General features: G+C 61.3%; 1 protein-coding gene across 1 annotated transcript in view; it reads right to left on the minus strand.

The window, feature by feature from the left end:
• Window positions 1-16642, minus strand: part of NTNG2 (netrin G2) — a 40917-nt gene that overhangs the window by 1313 nt on the left and 22962 nt on the right. Inside the window, exons 3-7 of the mRNA XM_041004656.1 lie at window positions 7570-7742; window positions 5555-5581; window positions 3136-3210; window positions 1944-2039; window positions 504-671 (exon numbers count right to left, since the gene is read on the minus strand). Coding sequence (XP_040860590.1) covers window positions 504-671; window positions 1944-2039; window positions 3136-3210; window positions 5555-5581; window positions 7570-7742 — 539 coding nt within the window. The remainder of the gene's footprint in view (window positions 1-503; window positions 672-1943; window positions 2040-3135; window positions 3211-5554; window positions 5582-7569; window positions 7743-16642) is intronic.

The raw sequence follows: 16642 nt of genomic DNA on the forward strand, positions 1-16642 counted from the left end.
TTTGAAGCAAGCAGGGCAGGGGCAACTCCACAAACTTCACCTCTGCTTAGAAAGCCTTTGGAGGCAAGTTTCAGTCACAAGAACAGCTCACAAATCCCTGGTCTGGGGCATATGGCATTGTGGCACTCAGGGTTACATTGCCATCTGAGATACCAGCACCCCGTGCCAGCACTGGTTTGGGTCCAATCCAACTCCCTGCTCACACCCCTGGGAAGGCAGTGGGGGATGCCCAAGGGCCTAGGGCCCTGCACCCAGATGGGCGACCTGGAGGAAGCACCTGGCTCCTGGCTTTGCCCTGGCCCAGCCCCGCTTGGCAAGTGTGCCAGCAGATAAGAATCTGCCTCCCTCCCTGCTCTCTAAAACTCTGCCTTCCAAATAAATAAACCTTGCAAAAGGCGCAGAGAAGGGGAGGGCTCAGCAAAGTGAGCCTGGGGCTTTGGACCTGCTTCTCGGGGCCTGGGGGCGGGAGCCCGGGCGGGCCGACTCCGGGGCCCTGCGCTCACCAATGCACACGTTCTCGTCGTCCAGCTCGGCTGAGCCGTTGCGGTAGTAGCCCAGGCGGCAGTGCTGGCAGTGCTGGCCACGCGTGTTGTGCTTGCAGCTGACACACGTCACCACGTTCAGGAAGTCAATGTAGCTGCAGCGGTTGGAGTGGCCGTAGCACTCACAGTCTGGGCCGGCCGGGCGGGAGAGACGGCGAGGGTCAGTGAGCACTTGGGGAAATGGAGGCACAGGCGAGGAAGGGCCTGCCTCCAGGACGCACAGGGGAAAGGGCATCACTCCCAACACCCTAAGGAGAACAGGTGCAGGCCCTGCCCAGGAAGTGCCACCTGGCCTGGGGGCAGGCCAGGCAGTGCCAGGGTTATCACAGGGTCAGGCTGCTGGACTGTGAGCTGGCGGGGGGCATGCCCAGGGCCAACACACTCCCCACTGCAACCTTGGTGAATCTGTAGGCAGATGGACGCATGCGTGGACATGGGTAAGACGGATGGGCCAGGAGCTTCCTCAAACTGCTGCTTTGGAACATGATGGGGGGACAGGAGAGCCATCTGCCTGGCTTCCTCAAAGTCTGGTTGGCACCAGAGGGACTCTGAGAGTGAATGCCCTTTTGCGTATGTACCTTGGTGTATCCTTGTCCCCTGGTCATGGCCCAGCTTCTGTCGCCCATCCCATGTCTGTGCCTCCCCCTCCCTGCGTGTGGCTCTCTGTCCATTCCTACCCAACAGCCCAGGAGCATGGACTGGCCAGGAGCTGGGGCAGCGGGGCATGGCGCCCTGGGATTGGCGGGGGATCGTCCACTACCAGGAGGGGGCAGGGTTTGATGAGAAGGAGGGAGTCCCTCCCTGGTGGTCCCTCAATATCCATTGTGAGGATCCAACATCTTCACCACTGCCCAGCAAGAGATACGGCCACCCTCCTGGGAAAGGAGATGGAGGCCCAGGCCACTGCAGTCAAGGTCATGGAAAACCTTGATGGTGAGCCAGGAAGAGGTGGCAGTGGGCATCTGCCTAGGACCTTCCAGAGCCTGCTGCCTTCACTCGTCCTTCCCAAGACAAGAGAGAGGGGAGGTGCCCTCCACGAGTCCCAAGGGCAGTGTCCGTCAGTGACCCAGCTGTCCCAGATTTTATGTCCATCAGTGTGACCCGCCCCTGGGTTCCTCCCCGGGGGGGCCAGGGCAGGCTATTTCTGGCATTGCTGTGTCTGCCCAGCACCCCAGGCCATGATGCCCAAGTTGCTTCTGACTCATACCTGTTCCCGGCTCCCTGGGGAGGGAGGGAAGAGCCAGCTTCACCTTGACCCAGCTGATCAGGGCAAGTGCTTACAGAGGCCCTGTAAGTGTGGGTCTGAGCCCTGCCTTGTGGTTTTCCAGTGGTGGCCAGGGCTGGGTGGCGGGGAGAGAGCGCCACTGGTGTGGGCTGACCTGGGCTGGGCCTTGCTCTTACCTGGGAATTCTTCAATGGGCATCACGTGTGGAGATTTGGGCTTGAGCTGGGCCAGTTTGGAGCCCTTGGCAGGGGCAGTGGCGGAGGGGCCCGTGGCTTGGAGGAACAAGAAACATGCTTTCGTAGGCCGGGCTCTGGCTGCCCAGAGCAGGTTGGCTGTCCAGGCCTGCATCTGGGGCAGCCTTGTCACCTGCTCAGCTTTGAGACAAGGAGGGCACGGGGTCCCTAGGTGGGGTCTAGGAGGCACCTTGCCCCGGGGTCCTCTGCCCCAAGACCAGCTACACATGCCAGCTCATTCCTGTGAGTGGCACCTGTCCTGGCCAATATCCCACCCCTCCCAAGCATCCATTCTGAATCTAAAGCTGACTTCAAAATCCAGCTTCCCGCTCGCACGTGCTGCCAAGGTCCCGGGTGCAGCCTGCAGCCCTGTATTCCAGACTGATGCCACAGGTCTGTCATTGCCTCAGTTCCCCTCTGGGAGACTGTAGGGAAGGCAGTCCTGCCCTGCCCCTGGCCCCATCTTTTCTGTGTCCCTACCCAGAGCGGATGCCTTGGTGTGGGAACCCAGCCTTGAGACCCTCCCCGAAAAGCAGGGCCTGCTCTGGAAGTACCTCCCAGCAAAGGACATGTAAAGCTGCTCATGGCTGAGGTTGGAGGGCCAGGGCAGGGTACAGATGGGGACACTCCAGCCTGGACGGAGACCACGTCCTTCCTGGAGGGTCAGGTGCCACCTGTGCCATTTCTGAACATGCCCATCTATGCACGCCCGGCGTAGGGTGGTGCAGCCTCTCACCTCTCTCCCCAGCCCTCCTTTCCAGGCTCTCTGCTGTCCTGAGCCAGGTCCTGCCATCTGGCACCTGGCATGAGCCACCTTCTCCCTCTTTCTAGGTCACCTGTACCTCTTCCTGCAGGAAGCCCTCCTTGGGCTCCCTTAGCTGCCCAAGCATCCTTGGAGCCAGGGTGGCTGCAGAGGCTCATCTGACTCTGAAGTCCCCAGATGGAGGGGCCTGGGGCTGTCGGTGATGTCCCCGGGACATCTCTAAGCATTGACCGGTGGTTGGGACAAAGCCGGAAGAGCTCCACCCTTCAGGAAAGTCTCTCTCCACCTCTCCCTCCCGATTCCTGGCTGGCCCCTTGCTTGTCCACCTGTCACTCTCACTCCAAGGGCAAGGTCCTCCCACCCCTCCCATACCTTCTGCAGGAGCGGCTGCCTGGGGCTGGGAGAGGCTCTCCCCCAGTGGGGTGGCCGTGGAGGGCCTGGTCCACTCTTGCCAGGAAGAAGAGAAAGCAAGTCACATGGGGTGGCAGTGGGGACACATGGGGGGAGCCCGGGCACCTACTGGGACATCGCTCCCTGCAGCCCCGCGAGTAGCAACACTGGAGGAGGAGGCTCTGTCTACACTGGCGGAAAGGGCGAGGTGAAAACTACAGCAGAGGCAGTGTCTACACCAAGGTGGGTGCATGTGGCTGTGAAGTCAGACGGGAGCTGTCCCCTGTATGGACCCCATGCCTGTTGAGCACAGTCAGATGGCGTCCCATCTCGGGCAGTGGGCATGGCTGCAGCTGCCAAGGGTACTATGTTCTAGCTGGGACATCGGCGCCCCCTCGGATGCAGGAGTGCCCCTGAACATGTGATCGGTCTCCCAGGTCACTGCCCTCCGAGGGGCTTGTTCCGGGCTGGATCTCAAAGAACAAACCCAGGACCGGGGCGAGAAAGTGCTGGAGCTGCTGCAGCTGGGAGCCGGGAGCTGCCGGACATCAACCTGACATTAATGTGGTGTTGCGGGAGGCACAGAGGCTGCCAAGTCAAAACTGGCAAGGGCTTAATTAGAGCCAGGGCCGCACCAGCCCCAGAGGCATCCTGCTTCCCAGCCGCCTTCCCGGCACCCTCTGCAGTCATGGGGGGAGAGGACAGACACATCCCAAGGCACCTGCTGCTGGGGGACCCCCGGAGGGATGAGGGGCCCGTGGGGGGCAGGGGAGTTGGGCTCTGCATGGGGCATGCTCAGGTGTACAGGAGGAAGTCCTAGTGGTGGCCCATGCCATGTGCCAAGACCAGATGGAGGTCCGTCTGTCACTCTGGAACAAGGAGGAGGAAGAGCCAGGCAGGCAGGACAGCCTGAGGGCCTGGGGGCCATGGTGTCTGCGGCCAGTGAGGCTGTGCATGTTCCTAACCCTAGGACAGTGGGCAGCCGCCGCCACTCAACAGCAGCTTCCTGGAGTCTAAGTGCCATACCACAGAATCCGGAAGTTGCTCTAAGCTTCATTCCCCACACCCAGGGAACAAGGGGGGCAATAGCCGAGCATCCCCCGGGACAGCCTGCTCCGTACCAAGTGGACCCGGTGTCCTGGGTGGCTACAGAGGTGCAGAGCATTCCTGGTACCCTGGGGACTGGCTTAGCCTCCTCCCAGCCACAGGCCCTAGGGTCCTCATCACGGATCCTGGGTACCTCACTCCCCTTCGCTCAGTCTGCCCTGTGTTGTGTCAGAGCCAGGGTATAAACGTAAACCAGGCTTCCTGACAGGACTCAGCCAGTTCTACAGAGCCGCTCGTGGACAGGGCTCCTCTCTGCCTGAATGTGCCTCAGAGCAGCAGGTGGAATTTTCCAGAACTGGGTTGGCTCCCTGGCCGGGTGTAAGCAAGCCCACACTAGGTTCTAGCTTTGACTACTCTAAGAGCAGACGCGAGAGGCAGACACAAGCGGAAAGGGGGCAGCAGGGGTCACTGCTGTACCCTGGCACCCACCTGTGGGCTCTGGCATGCTGTGGGCCCGGGGAGCCAAAGCAGTGGGCTTAACGGGGGTGGGAGTGGCAGGGCCTCTCCGCATGGCCACAGTGGCCATGGGGGCTTGGGGAACAGACTCTTTCCTGGACCTGCTGACGTCTGGTGAGAAATGGGAAAAAGTGAGAGGATGTGAGGGCAGTGTCGCCACAGGGTCCAGCTTCCTTCCAGCGCCTGCTCGGCTGTGGCGTCCCTGCAGGATCTCAGAGTCCTGGGGCATGGCTGAGACCTAGGCTCTGCCAGGGCCCTGCCAGATGACCTTGGCAGTGTCTATCCCTGCAGGGGTAGTGAGGGCGCTACCAGACGCTGCGGCGTCCTGCCCAGCACGGAGCCTGGAGTGGTGAGTGGAGGAGAACCCTTTCCAAGTGGCTTCCTACGGCCCTGCCCCCATCTCTGATGACTTGGCAGGACCCCTTGTCCTTCTAGCAGATGCCCCCCGTGTTGGTGTGTCCCATGCTAGTCACTGGGGCAGGACAGGGCAGACCACCCCCAACCCCACGAAGGGCCAGGCTGGCAGTAAGGACTTCCTGGGAACAGTGGCTGTAGGCAAGAGTTCCAGGTTGGGAAGGGGCAGGGAGTCCCAGGGCTGGAGTGGCCCAGGGACCTGCAGAAGGCCACCCTGCTTTCCAAAGCAGCAGGAATGAAGCTCCTAGGGGGACTGAGTGGCTGGACCACAGGCCAGAGATGACAATGATGACAATGATGATGACAATGAGGGTGACAGTGGGAGGGTGTGAGGGGAGGCAGGGGACAGGGTTGAGCCCCAGGATGTCTGAGCTCCCCCTCCCTCATGCAGCACAGTGGGGGGGCAGCACCAGGCTGTACTTACTACCCCAAGCAGAGCCTGCAGCAGCACCTGTTGGGGGAGAACAGAGGTCACAGAGTGGCCAGCCCCCTGGGAGTCACCTCAATCAGCAGTGCGGCCAGGAGCCCACCTCCCAGGCTGCGCGATGCATGGGGCAGCTGGTGGGGGCAGCAGCCGCTCCTGCTCTTGGAGAGCTTGAGTTTCCCCCCGCCCCTGGAACTCCCAATAGCCCCAAAGAGGGAGGTTCCTGAGGCCGGTCCTAGGGCTGGGGGACTGGGTTCAGGGAGGCGGGAGGGGTAGGGGGTTGGCTGTGAGCCCAGAGGCAGCCCTCACCCCTGGGTCTCCGCCCGCGCTCCGGGAAGCCCAGATCACAATGGGAGCAGGGCCTGGCCATCCCTGGGTGAGCATGTCCTTGCCAGCATCAGAGGAGGACAGTGAGGCCTCTTCTTCAAGGGGCCCCCAGGAGGGACTGGGTGACACCTGAGCCTTGTCTAAGGAGCAGGGGTGGGGGAGGCTGTGGCCTGGGACACCCCCTCCTCCGTTCTCTTATACAAGGGGGGGAGGAGCACAGACTTGGGGGAACCCGGCGGGGGGGCAGTCACAGAGTGGATGGGCAAGGGCACGGGTCCTTGCCCGGCAAGACTCCAGGGTGGCGGACCCGTGACTGGAACCCAGAAGGATCACAGCCGCAGCAAAGCAAGCTCCAGCACGCACGGGCCAGAGCTCGGGTCTCGGAATGCTGGGCGGTGACGAAGGCAGGGACGCTGGGTCACAGTGCCCAAGGTCAAGGGCAGCCCCAAGAGAGGAGGGAGGGTGGTGGAGGGGAGCCCGGACAAGATGAGCCTCCTTGTTGAGGGGGGTTCCTGCAGGTAGCGGCAGGCGAGGGCAGGTGTAGGCTGCATCCTCATTGCTCCAGGAGAAGCGGGGGTAGGAGCCATCCTGACCCCAGAGCCCCCCACCCCTTGGCTTGGGGGTCTCTAGATGCTCCCAGCACTAGCACCTCCTCCTGCTGGTAGGCAGGGGCGGGTCCAGCTCTTAGGCCCTGCAGGGAAGAGAGGGGCTAGGGTCTGTGGTCCCCTAGTGAGGGACCTGTAGGCTTGGGCCTCGAGTCAGTGGGCATCCAGAAGCAGGCAGACGGGAGACCCTGGGGCAGGGTGGGCATGTGGCTGGGTGGCAGGGGACAAAGCATGGGGGGGGCTTGGGCAGCAGAGCCGGTAAGTGGCCTTGAGTCTCAGGGCTGGACTCAAGGCAGGCAATGGGCTGGGCCTCAGTGTGCTCAAGTGGAGAATGGGGGTGCTGCAAGGGTTGAGTGAGAGGGCATGCCCATTGTTCAATCTCAGGAGAGAATGAAGCACCCAACCTCAGCTGGGGCAAGGGGTATAGCATCCAGGGCCAGCTGGGGCAGGGGTATAGCATCAGGGTCAGCTGGGGCAGGGGTATAGCATCCAGGGCCAGCTGGGGCAGGGGTATAGCATCAGGGTCAGCTGGGGCAGGGGTATAGCATCCAGGGCCAGCTGGGGCAGGGGTATAGCATCAGGGTCAGCTGGGGCAGGGGTATAGCATCAGGGTCAGCTGGGGCAGGGGTATAGCATCAGGGCCAGCTGGGGCAGGGGTATAGCATCCAGGGCCAGCTGGGGCAGGGGTATAGCATCCAGGGCCAGCTGCGGGATTCTCCACCACGTGTCACAGTCCCTGGACACACCTGTGCTCGGTGCTGAGGACCCGCAAGGCGTCCCTGTATACACACAGGTGGACTTGCCCAGTTCCCCTGAGCGAGGTGCAGGGAGGACCAGGCAGAGAACAACAGAGCAGGCTCAGACAGTGACAGCCCAGTCCGGGTTTCCCAGCAGTCAGTGGGACTGCAAGGGGAGTTACTACAAGGCTGGGAGCCCCGCTTAAGGTGTGCACCCGCCCATGCACAAGCAGGTGGATTTGTACATGCTGGCATGTCTCTGCATGTGCGCATGTGTGCCACATGTGTGTGTGAGCTTGCGCTCCTGGGTGGGGTGTGGAAGGCAGGGAGAGACCCCAGGACCTACAGGCATTGGGGGAGCCGTGAGGCAGCGGCAGGTAGGAGCCGGCACGCCAGGAACGCGTACGGAAGTTCTTCTTGCACTTGCCGCAGTCGGGGCCCGTCGTGTTGTGCTCGCACTCGCACTGCAGACTGCCCTCCCGCACCGAGCACAGGTTGGCGTGCAGGTTGCACTTGCACCTGGGGAGAGAGAGAGGATCAGAGAGGCCCCTGCTGCCCGGTGGGCAGGGGAGGGTCGGCTGGCCCAGCAGGAGACACTGGAGGCCAGGCCCAACCCTCACCAAGTCAGCTGCCTTCGTGAGTCCCTCACTGTCGGCCTGTCCCCTCCTCTGATGGTGCTGGAAGGTTCCGCTGCAGGAAGCCGTCAGGGTTCCTCAATCCCGGATGCTGATCACGTCTGCTTGCGACGGACTGCAGTGGGCTCACAGCTAGCAAGTTTGGCCACTGGCTGTGTGTTGTGTAACTAGTGGGGCGGGATGGTAGGTGGAACCACAACCTTGGAGAGCAACCGAGAGGAGCCACACTCCCGCAGCCCGCCAAGTCTTCCCCACACGCTTTATTCATCCATTCAGATGTTCACAGGCAGCTAATTCTGGAAATTGGTAAATTACAGGGGAAGCAGCAAGTATTTATCCTGCCTGTGCTATCAGCAAGTGGCTGGGGTGGGGAGTGGCGGGTGGAACCGCTTGTTTCTGGGGTTTGGGATGGACCCTGGGCAGCGGCAGGTGGCACGGGGTGTGACCCACGTGTGCCTGATGCTGACACACAGAACCATTCAGGAAGCAAACAGAAGTGAAAGCTGGTTAGTACCAGGGCTTGCTGAGGCCATGCTCCCAACGCTGCGAGCCGGGCCTCCGATCGGGGGAACAGCGTGGAACAGACACTGACACGGAGGGAATGGTGAGCAGACAGGCGCGGCGCCCTGGGACCTTGGCTCTGTCAAACTGTGTGAGCCAAGAAAAGTGGGACACCCCAAGACCCTGGCAACACACGATGTCAGTGGGGGAGGGGAAGCCATTCAGTGCGATGCTGGTCTTGTGGATCCAGTGTTTTGACACGTTCTTACCATCTTTTTATTTTTTTAAGATTTATTTCATTTTTATTTGAAAGTCAGTTACAGAGAGAAGGAGAGACAGAGAAGTCTTCCATCTACTGGTTCACTCCGTAAATGGCTGTAACAGCCAGAGCTGAGCCAGTGCAATGCCAGCAGCCTCCTCCAGTCTCCCACACGGGGGCAGGTCCCAAGGCCCTGGGCCGTCCTCCACTGCTTTCCCAGGCCACAAGCAGGGAGCTGGATGGGAAGTGGAGCAGCTGGGACACAAACCGGCACCCATATGGGATGCCAGCTTTGCAACTGTAGGCTTAACCTCCTATACCCTGGTGCTGGCCCCAAATGGGTAGAAATGGGCACAGAGCTGCTGGTGGTCTAGCAAAGCAGTGGAGGATGTCCCAAAGCCTTGGACCCTGCCCTCGTGTGGGAAACCTGAAGGAGGTTCCTGGCTCCTGGCTTCAGAGTGGCTCAGCTCTGGCTATTGCAGCCATCTGGACACTGAACCAGCAGATGGAAGATCTTTCTCTCCTTTCTCTGTAATTCTGCCTTTAAAATAAACATAAAGAGGGCCCGGCGCGGTGGCGCAGTGGTTAAGGTCCTCGCCTTGCACCCCCGGGATCCCATATGGGCGCCGGTTCTAATCCCGGCAGCCCCGCTTCCCTTCCAGCTCCCTGCCTGTGGCCCGGGAAAGCAGTCGAGGACGGCCCAAGGCTTTGGGCCCCTGCACCCGCATGGGAGACCTGGAAGAGGCTCCTGGCTTCGGATCGGCATAGTATTGGCCGTTGCGCTCACTTGGGGAGTGAATCATCGGACGGAAGATCTTCCTCTCTGTCTCTCCTCTCTGTATATCCACTTTTCCAATAAAAAAATAATAAAAATAAATATTTTTTTAAAAATAAACATAAAGAGAGAGAGTGAGAGCAAGCAATAATGTGAGGGAGGGCCAGAAGACGCTGGTCCAAGATGTGGCCCAAGGGGAGGAGGAAGGGGCGGCGGCTGCAGTTGGCTGAGCAGCAGCCCTACAAGGCCTGACACTGGCTCTGAGTAGCGGTTTGGCTCATTGGAGCTGCTCCCTGGACATGGTGCTATCTGGGAACAGAAGCTGGGGCGGGGGCTGCCGAGACAGCCAGGGACGGTGGCCTGGACCTGTGGCAGCTGCAGCCCCCATGTCCCACTTGTATTTCCCAGGTGCAGTCTCAAGGGAGTTGGATAGGAAGTGGGGCAGCCATGTCTTGAACCTGTGCCTGTGTGGGATGCCAGTGCTGCTGACAGTGGCTTGACCCGTTACACAGCACCAGCTCCCATGCAGCTGGGCTTTGACAAACCAAAAACAATGTCCTCTGGTGACAGGGCTTCCCTAGGCTGCGTGACCTCAGGTGTCCGTCAAACCATAACTCGTCCAACATCAACGGTGGGAACGCTGGACAGCAAAGGCCATTGTACCTGCGGGGTGTCGGGGGAGGCGGGATGTATACGGCTGAAGCTCTACACTTCGGCTCGGTTTGCCTTTACCTGAACCAGTCAGGTTTGCATTTCCACAACAGGTCAGCAGGCTGGGAGTGGGGGCGGGGCAGCGGGCTTGGAAGCTGGTCCTATCCCCCCACCCCCATCCCCGGGAGGGAAGAGAGGTGGAACGCCAAAGTCCTGGCGTTCATGCCTTTCCAGTCGAGGGGCCCCGAGGTTTTACAGGTGCAGCATGAAGACACCTGTTTATCCGACCCCTCTGAAGTCACATGCGGGCCTACGATGGGCCCCGTCCTACCACTGTGCACCCTGCTCCAGTCCAGGGGCTCCAGTCCCCTGGGAACAGAACGCAAGCCTGGCATGAGCCTGTTCCTTCGAGCAGGCGACCCCCCCACCAGTCAGGGTCTCCGTGCACGTTAGCTCCTCAAAGGGTCTAACAACTCCTGCAGGGAGGAAGCAACACCTGCTCGGCCTTGGAGGGTTTGAATATTTCCTTCTGGCCTTCTATTTCACCCTCTCTGCTCTGGCTGAGTGAGCTGGGGAGGAACCCCGGGCAGTGGAAATCCAGGAACCTACCCCATGCACGCCGCTCGGCAGAGGAACGGATATTTTTAGCTATCGGCTACGAGAGGAAAAGATGCCATCCACCTGGGTTGGTCACATTGACCTTGGCTTATTAAAAATGCACACCCGAGCAGCACCAGCTGAACAGCGTATTGTGGTGGTGATGACAGGAGTCCTGGGGTGCTGACGCAGGACGCACCCAGGCAGCACAGGTGTGGATCCGGCAGCAAGGTCACCCACCCGGTCAGCCGCGCTGCCCTGGCCTGTCTTCTACAGGAATGTGGCTGCCTGTCCTGGCTTCTCTGCCGCCTGGCTGGACACTGAAACGAGCTGGGAGCCTCCTCCTCTGGGCAGGCCCTGGTGGCCGGGCTGCCCAGCACCCAGGTGCTGAGAAAGGCTGCACTCGGGCCCGGTGCTGTGGGGCGTCTGGGGCCTGAACTCACTGGCTCCCTCTTGGGGTTCCTGTCTGTCTGAGCTTGCTGCGGGTGCCTTGTGTGCTTGGGGCTCCCTCTGCCGATCCCCGCCCCCTCCTAAAGCTGGCACCCAGAGGCCAAATGGCATCCCAGCAGGGAGGCCGCGGCACGCAGCCCCTCCCCGCTCTCCCCCAGCATTCGCGGGACACGTGAGAAGGTTTCCTGGATTGTTCGTTATTTGCGACTGCACAGGACTTCAGATGTCCAGCTCACCAAACCTGTGAGCTTCAGTGTGTCCTGGCCCAGCTGCAGTCACACCTGGTGTACCGGTTTAAAGATGACACCGAGTGGGGAGTGAATGAGATGGGAAAGTCACCTCTCAAGGGACGGACCCTAACTTCATACGGCACACACAGGGAGAACTCAAGAGACCTGAAGACCGTGACAGCTCCCAGAACAAAATCCAGGAGCCAACCTCACAAGCTGCGTTTAGGGGTGCTCCTCAGCCCTGGCCCCAAACCACGGGTGACAGTCTGGAGAGCCGGACGGCATCTCAGCTTTGTAGCTTTGCGCTTCCAAGAGAAGCCGAGTCACAGCATGGGAGAAAGCCTGTGTGCACTGTGTCCGTAACGAGGGTCACCCGGGTCACCTCAGCAGGTGGCTCAGTTACAGGAGCACCACACCCGAGGAAGGAACCTGCCCGGGCATCTCTGCAGCAGAGCCAGCGGGCCCCGGGAGGGCTGCCCCGGCCAGCAGGGACAGCTGAGGGGCTCAGCAATGCTGCGACTTGCTTACAAAACCAGTGGCCCTCATCATAGCCCTGGTCCGAGTCCCAGCCACTCCAGTTCCATTCCAGGTCCCTGCCAATGTGCCCGGCGCAAGCAGCAGTCTGCCCAAGTGTTTCAGTCCCTACTACCCACTTGGGGTCGTGGTAAAGCTCCTGGCCCAGCCCTGGCTGTGGGAACCATTTGGGAAGTGAGCCAGCAGATGAAGGATCTCCCTCTCTTTCTGTCACTCTGCCTTTTGAATAGATAAATAAGCTTTTAAAAGCACAAGTATTGGGGAAGAGGTGGAGGGGCCAGGACTGTCACGCACTGGGCTGGGGGAAGGGAGGCGCAGTGGGGCAGCCGCTGTGGGAAGGAAGTGGGCAGGTGACACGTCAGCGATGACCGCCACCCATCTGGGACAGCCACTCGGAGGCCCTGCTGCCAGGGCTGGGCCGATGTGGGCCCGGGGCACGGGAGGGTGAGGCCTCAGAGGAGCAGGGCAGCCTCACGGGTCAGGGGGATGCGGCTTTTACAAGAGAGACTGTGGGAGGAGCCGCAGGGGGAACGCGCTGCTGCCCCCGTCTTGGGCACTTGAGGAGCAAGGCTGTGTGGTGCGTGAGCTAACATCTCAGTGGAACTGTGGGTGCAGGCGCGGACGAATATGTGAATGGGATGTGGGGAGCCGTGAAGGACTGACCTGAACACGCACAGCGCGGGCAATGTCTTCTACACACCCCCAGACAGCGTCTTACTTTTTGTACAAACCTCCCACGTCGTCTCTGCAGGCCAGCAGCCTGCACGCTGCCCACTGTTGGTTCTGCACAAGGAGCCAGTGCCCGGCCCTTCCCACGACCGGTGCGTCTCCTGCTCCATTCTGCAACTGGGGAAGCCGAGGCCTGGGCAGGGACACCCCTGGCTGTGTGGGATCCAGCGAGCCTGACACCAGAGCTGCAGGTACACAGCCCTGTCCGCTGCGGCTCATGCTGAATCTTTTTGTTTGTTTGTTTGATAAAGAGAGAAAAAGATCTTCCATCTGCTAGCTACAACAGAAGCTAGGAATTTCATTCAGGTCTCCCATGTGGATGCAGGGATCCAAAGACTTGGGCCACCCTCCACTGCTTCCCAAGGCACATAGCAGGAAGCTGGATTGCAAGTGGAACAGCCAGGATTTGAACCAGCGTCTACACGGGATGTGGGTACCGCAGGGCGGAGGTCTGCTCCACCACAGAACCAGGACCCTGCACAGGCTCTTCACCAACGAGAGTCTCCATTTGTTACCCGAGAGTGCAAGCAATAACCCTGCCTACCTCCATCAGTGACGTGGGTCGTTCACGAGCGACCAACAGAACGGATGGAAGACCCTAAGCAACACACCCACTGCCTGCGCACTCCCACCCACGCAGGGCAGGCTCCGCTGGCATCCTCAACAAATTCAGTGCCCATCTTGGAGACGCTGAGATTCAGAGTGTCCATCTGCTGGGTCACTCCCTGCATGCCTGCAGCAGCCAGGTCCACGGCAGGCTGCTCCCCCGGGTGCGCACCTGCTGTAAGCTGGGATTCAAAGGTGAATCTGGGTTCTCCACTACGGAATGTGGCTGTCCAAGCCTGCGTTTAACTGCCGCCCTAAGCCCCATCTCTACCCCCACAGCTTGGGGTCTGCGCCCTCTCTTGGTGGGCTGCTGGCCTGGGAGACCCAGCTCCTCCTGGGAAACCTTCATCAAGTTGCTGAACTTCCTTGGGCCTCAGTCTTCCAGTCTGCAAACTGGGTGATGGCTAAAGCACAGGCCTCCTAGAGGAAGATGCCACAGAGACGCTGTGGAAATGTCAGCCTCTTGCCTGAGGCCGGCGGTCCCGACAGCTCCTCACGCACCATGCGCTCCGACAGGGATCAGCTGCTGGTCTCGTGTCCAAGGAAATGACGCAGCGGCCGCTGACTGGTGGGCAGTGGCGCCTGCGGCTCCCGGACGCATGCGCAGCGCCACGGGCCCCCTCCTCCCGCTTCCTCCCCGCATCCCTCGCGCCATCTCTCCTCCTTCCGCTCTCCTCCTTCCCTGCCCGGGAGATGCAGTAAATATAATAAACGAGCAAACCGGCACCGTACTGCCCGTGCTCACCCTTGGGCTGTGCAGCGCTGACCAAGTCTGGATGGAAACCTGGCAGCGCCACTCTACCCATTTCCCAGACCAGGGTCAGGGGTCAGGGCCGGGCAGCACCCAGCTTCTGGGTGGAAGATGCAAACTCTGAACTGGGACCTCTGCGCTCCGGGCCGGCTCTGGGTCGCCTAGGCTTGCTTCATACAGGCCAGGAGAGGGTCCTGGAGCCAGGGCCTCCCACCCCGGCCAGCCGCCCAGACCCCACTCCTGAGTTCCCGGTCCAGCCTGGGATAGGGAACTCCAGAAGCACGATCTCTGGCCTGGCGCCCAGAGCTGGGAGGGGAGCACCTCCTGAGCAGGACTCCCCGCTGAGCCCCAGAAGGGCCCCCTTCCTCCAGGGATCCACTTTCTCAGGTGCCTTGTGGAGGTGACCTTCGGAACCATCCATTTCTCCAGAGAGCAGCGCCTGGGCCGCCTGCCCCTGCACAGCACTTTCGGCTCATCCATCAGAAGGCATTATTTAATCATGAGCAGAGGGACAGGGTCCAGCCAGCCAGCCCTGCCCACCAGGCCCTGCTGCTCCCCACCCCCCACTGCCAACTCAGGGTTTTAACTCTTTCTGGGCTCTGTCCAGGCACGGGGAGGGGGGCAGGAGGAGGGGGGAGACAGGGAGAGAGGAGAGGAGATAGCTGGAGGGGGGAGAGCAGGAAGGAGAGGAGAGAGAGGGAGGGAAAGAGGGATGAAGGAAGGAAAGAGGAACAGGGGAGGGAGAGCTGACTCAGCACCCCATTCCGAGGGGTCCGTGCTGGTGTCCTTGAACAAGCGACTTCTCTGGGTGCCAGTGCACTGGTCACCCCAGGAAGCACCGTGGTGGCTGTGCAGCTGCCCGAAGGCACCGGAATACAGTGGGCGCTCAGCACTTGTCCAGGGAGCAACCTCCAGGCAAGGGTGGGCGGCTTGGGGAGCACATCTGGCCTTTTCACTGGACAGCCGCTGCTGGGGCCAGAGGCAGGAGCCCCAGAGTCCTGGCCGGCCTGACCCTCAGCCCCTCTGTGCTTGCATCCTGTGCCTGCTCGGCAGACACCACGGAGCAAGAGGGCCACTGCCGATGGGAGTCGCTTCCCCACACAGCCCTGACCCGGCCGATCTGTCACCAGCAGTAGAGGGAGGAGCTGCATGTGTGTGAAGGGTCACGGGGTGTCCTCTGCCAGCTCCCCAGGGGAACCTTTGCACCCCATCCCCACTGACCAGAGCCACGCTCCTGCTCTGTCCCTCACCAACTGCCTCAGGCAAAGTGCTGTGTCAGACAGCCCAGGGAATGGGGGATGGCTCGGGGGTGGGGTTCCCGACAGCCACACACAGGAGGGCTGGGTGCCAGCTGGAGTCAAGCTGGAGCGTGCCCTGCCCTGCAGGGAGATGCTCGTCATGCCCAGGAGATGCCAGCAGGGGTACCATCTGGGCACAGGCCTGGCACAGGACAGTGCCATGAAAATCGTGAGCCGGGCCCTTCCCCTGCCCGCCAGGGGAGCAGGGCATTTGGAGCGGCTCCCAGACAGGAGGCCGGTGGGATGTAGGTCAGCTTGCGGCTGCCAGGAGAGAGATGTCACCCAGCCCCTGGGGACACACAGGGAGCAGCATGCTAGAGGCAGCCAGGGTGAGCCCTGAGAAACCGAGGGCAGAGGCCAGGGCCTGGGGGACCCCTCCCTGCGCCAGGAAGCCTCTCACTGCAGGTCACCTGCACCTGCATGACCTCTGCCCTGACTCCTTGCACAGCAGCCTGGACTGGGGTACCCCATCCCCGCCAGCCACAGCCTCACTCCTGCTCAATCCGCCGCCCACTCGTGTTCTAACTCCTTGACAGCTACCAGGAGGGAGCCCATGGCTGTGTGGGCGGGTTCAGGCACAGCCCCGGGCGACACGGCTGTTCTCTGGGGACAGGAGCCGGGGTGCAGCTGGCTCAGCCACCTCTTGCCCAGATGTTGGCATCGCTCATCAGTGTGCCTGTCCGAGGCCTCCACTTCCACCCAGCTTCCTGCTCACGCACCCTGGGAGTGGGGCATGACGGCACAGGGCCCCGGGCCCCGGCTGCCCTGATGGGCTCCTGGCTCCGGCCTGGTCTGGCCCTGGCTGGTGAGGCCATTTGGAGAGTGAAGCAGCAGACGGAAGATCTGTCTCAGCAGACCGCCTGCTGCTTGTGGGGTCGGGAAGGAAAGCTCCCAGATGTTGGGAGTTTGGGACTGGCCAGCCTGGCCGCTGACCTGAGACTGGAGCAATGGGGAGAGGAGGGCTGGAGCTGGCGAGGTGGGGTGGCGTGGAGGTGCAGGTGAGGGCCCAGGCCGTCCGGGCCTCTCCAAGGAAACATGGACAGTACCAGCAGCCACTGCTCCCGGAAGACAATCAGGCCGGCAATTGAGTTCATTGCTGAAATCAGATTTGGGCTTCTGCTCCGAGTCCTTTTCTATTAAGTGCTTTAACATACATCACCTCTCTCCGGCTGCTGATAAACCCTGTTAGCCGGCACAGAACCACAGGCAGCAGGAGGGAGGCTGGGGATGGCGGCGCCTTAGGGGGTCGGCGTGGCTGTAGTCCAGGCATGCAAAGGGCCGCAACCCCCTGGCCCCATGGGGACAAGGAGCCCCTTCCTCCCCTAGGAAAAACGGGGTGTGGTGCGGGAAGGGTAAGTGGTGGCCGTTGGCAATTACGTTCCTGTTCATTTGCTTGTGAACAA

Source organism: Ochotona curzoniae, unplaced genomic scaffold, assembly GCF_017591425.1.
Source record: "Ochotona curzoniae isolate NIBS_2020 unplaced genomic scaffold, NIBS_Ocur_1.0 scaffold_3208, whole genome shotgun sequence".
NCBI classification, from domain to species: Eukaryota; Metazoa; Chordata; class Mammalia; order Lagomorpha; family Ochotonidae; genus Ochotona; species Ochotona curzoniae.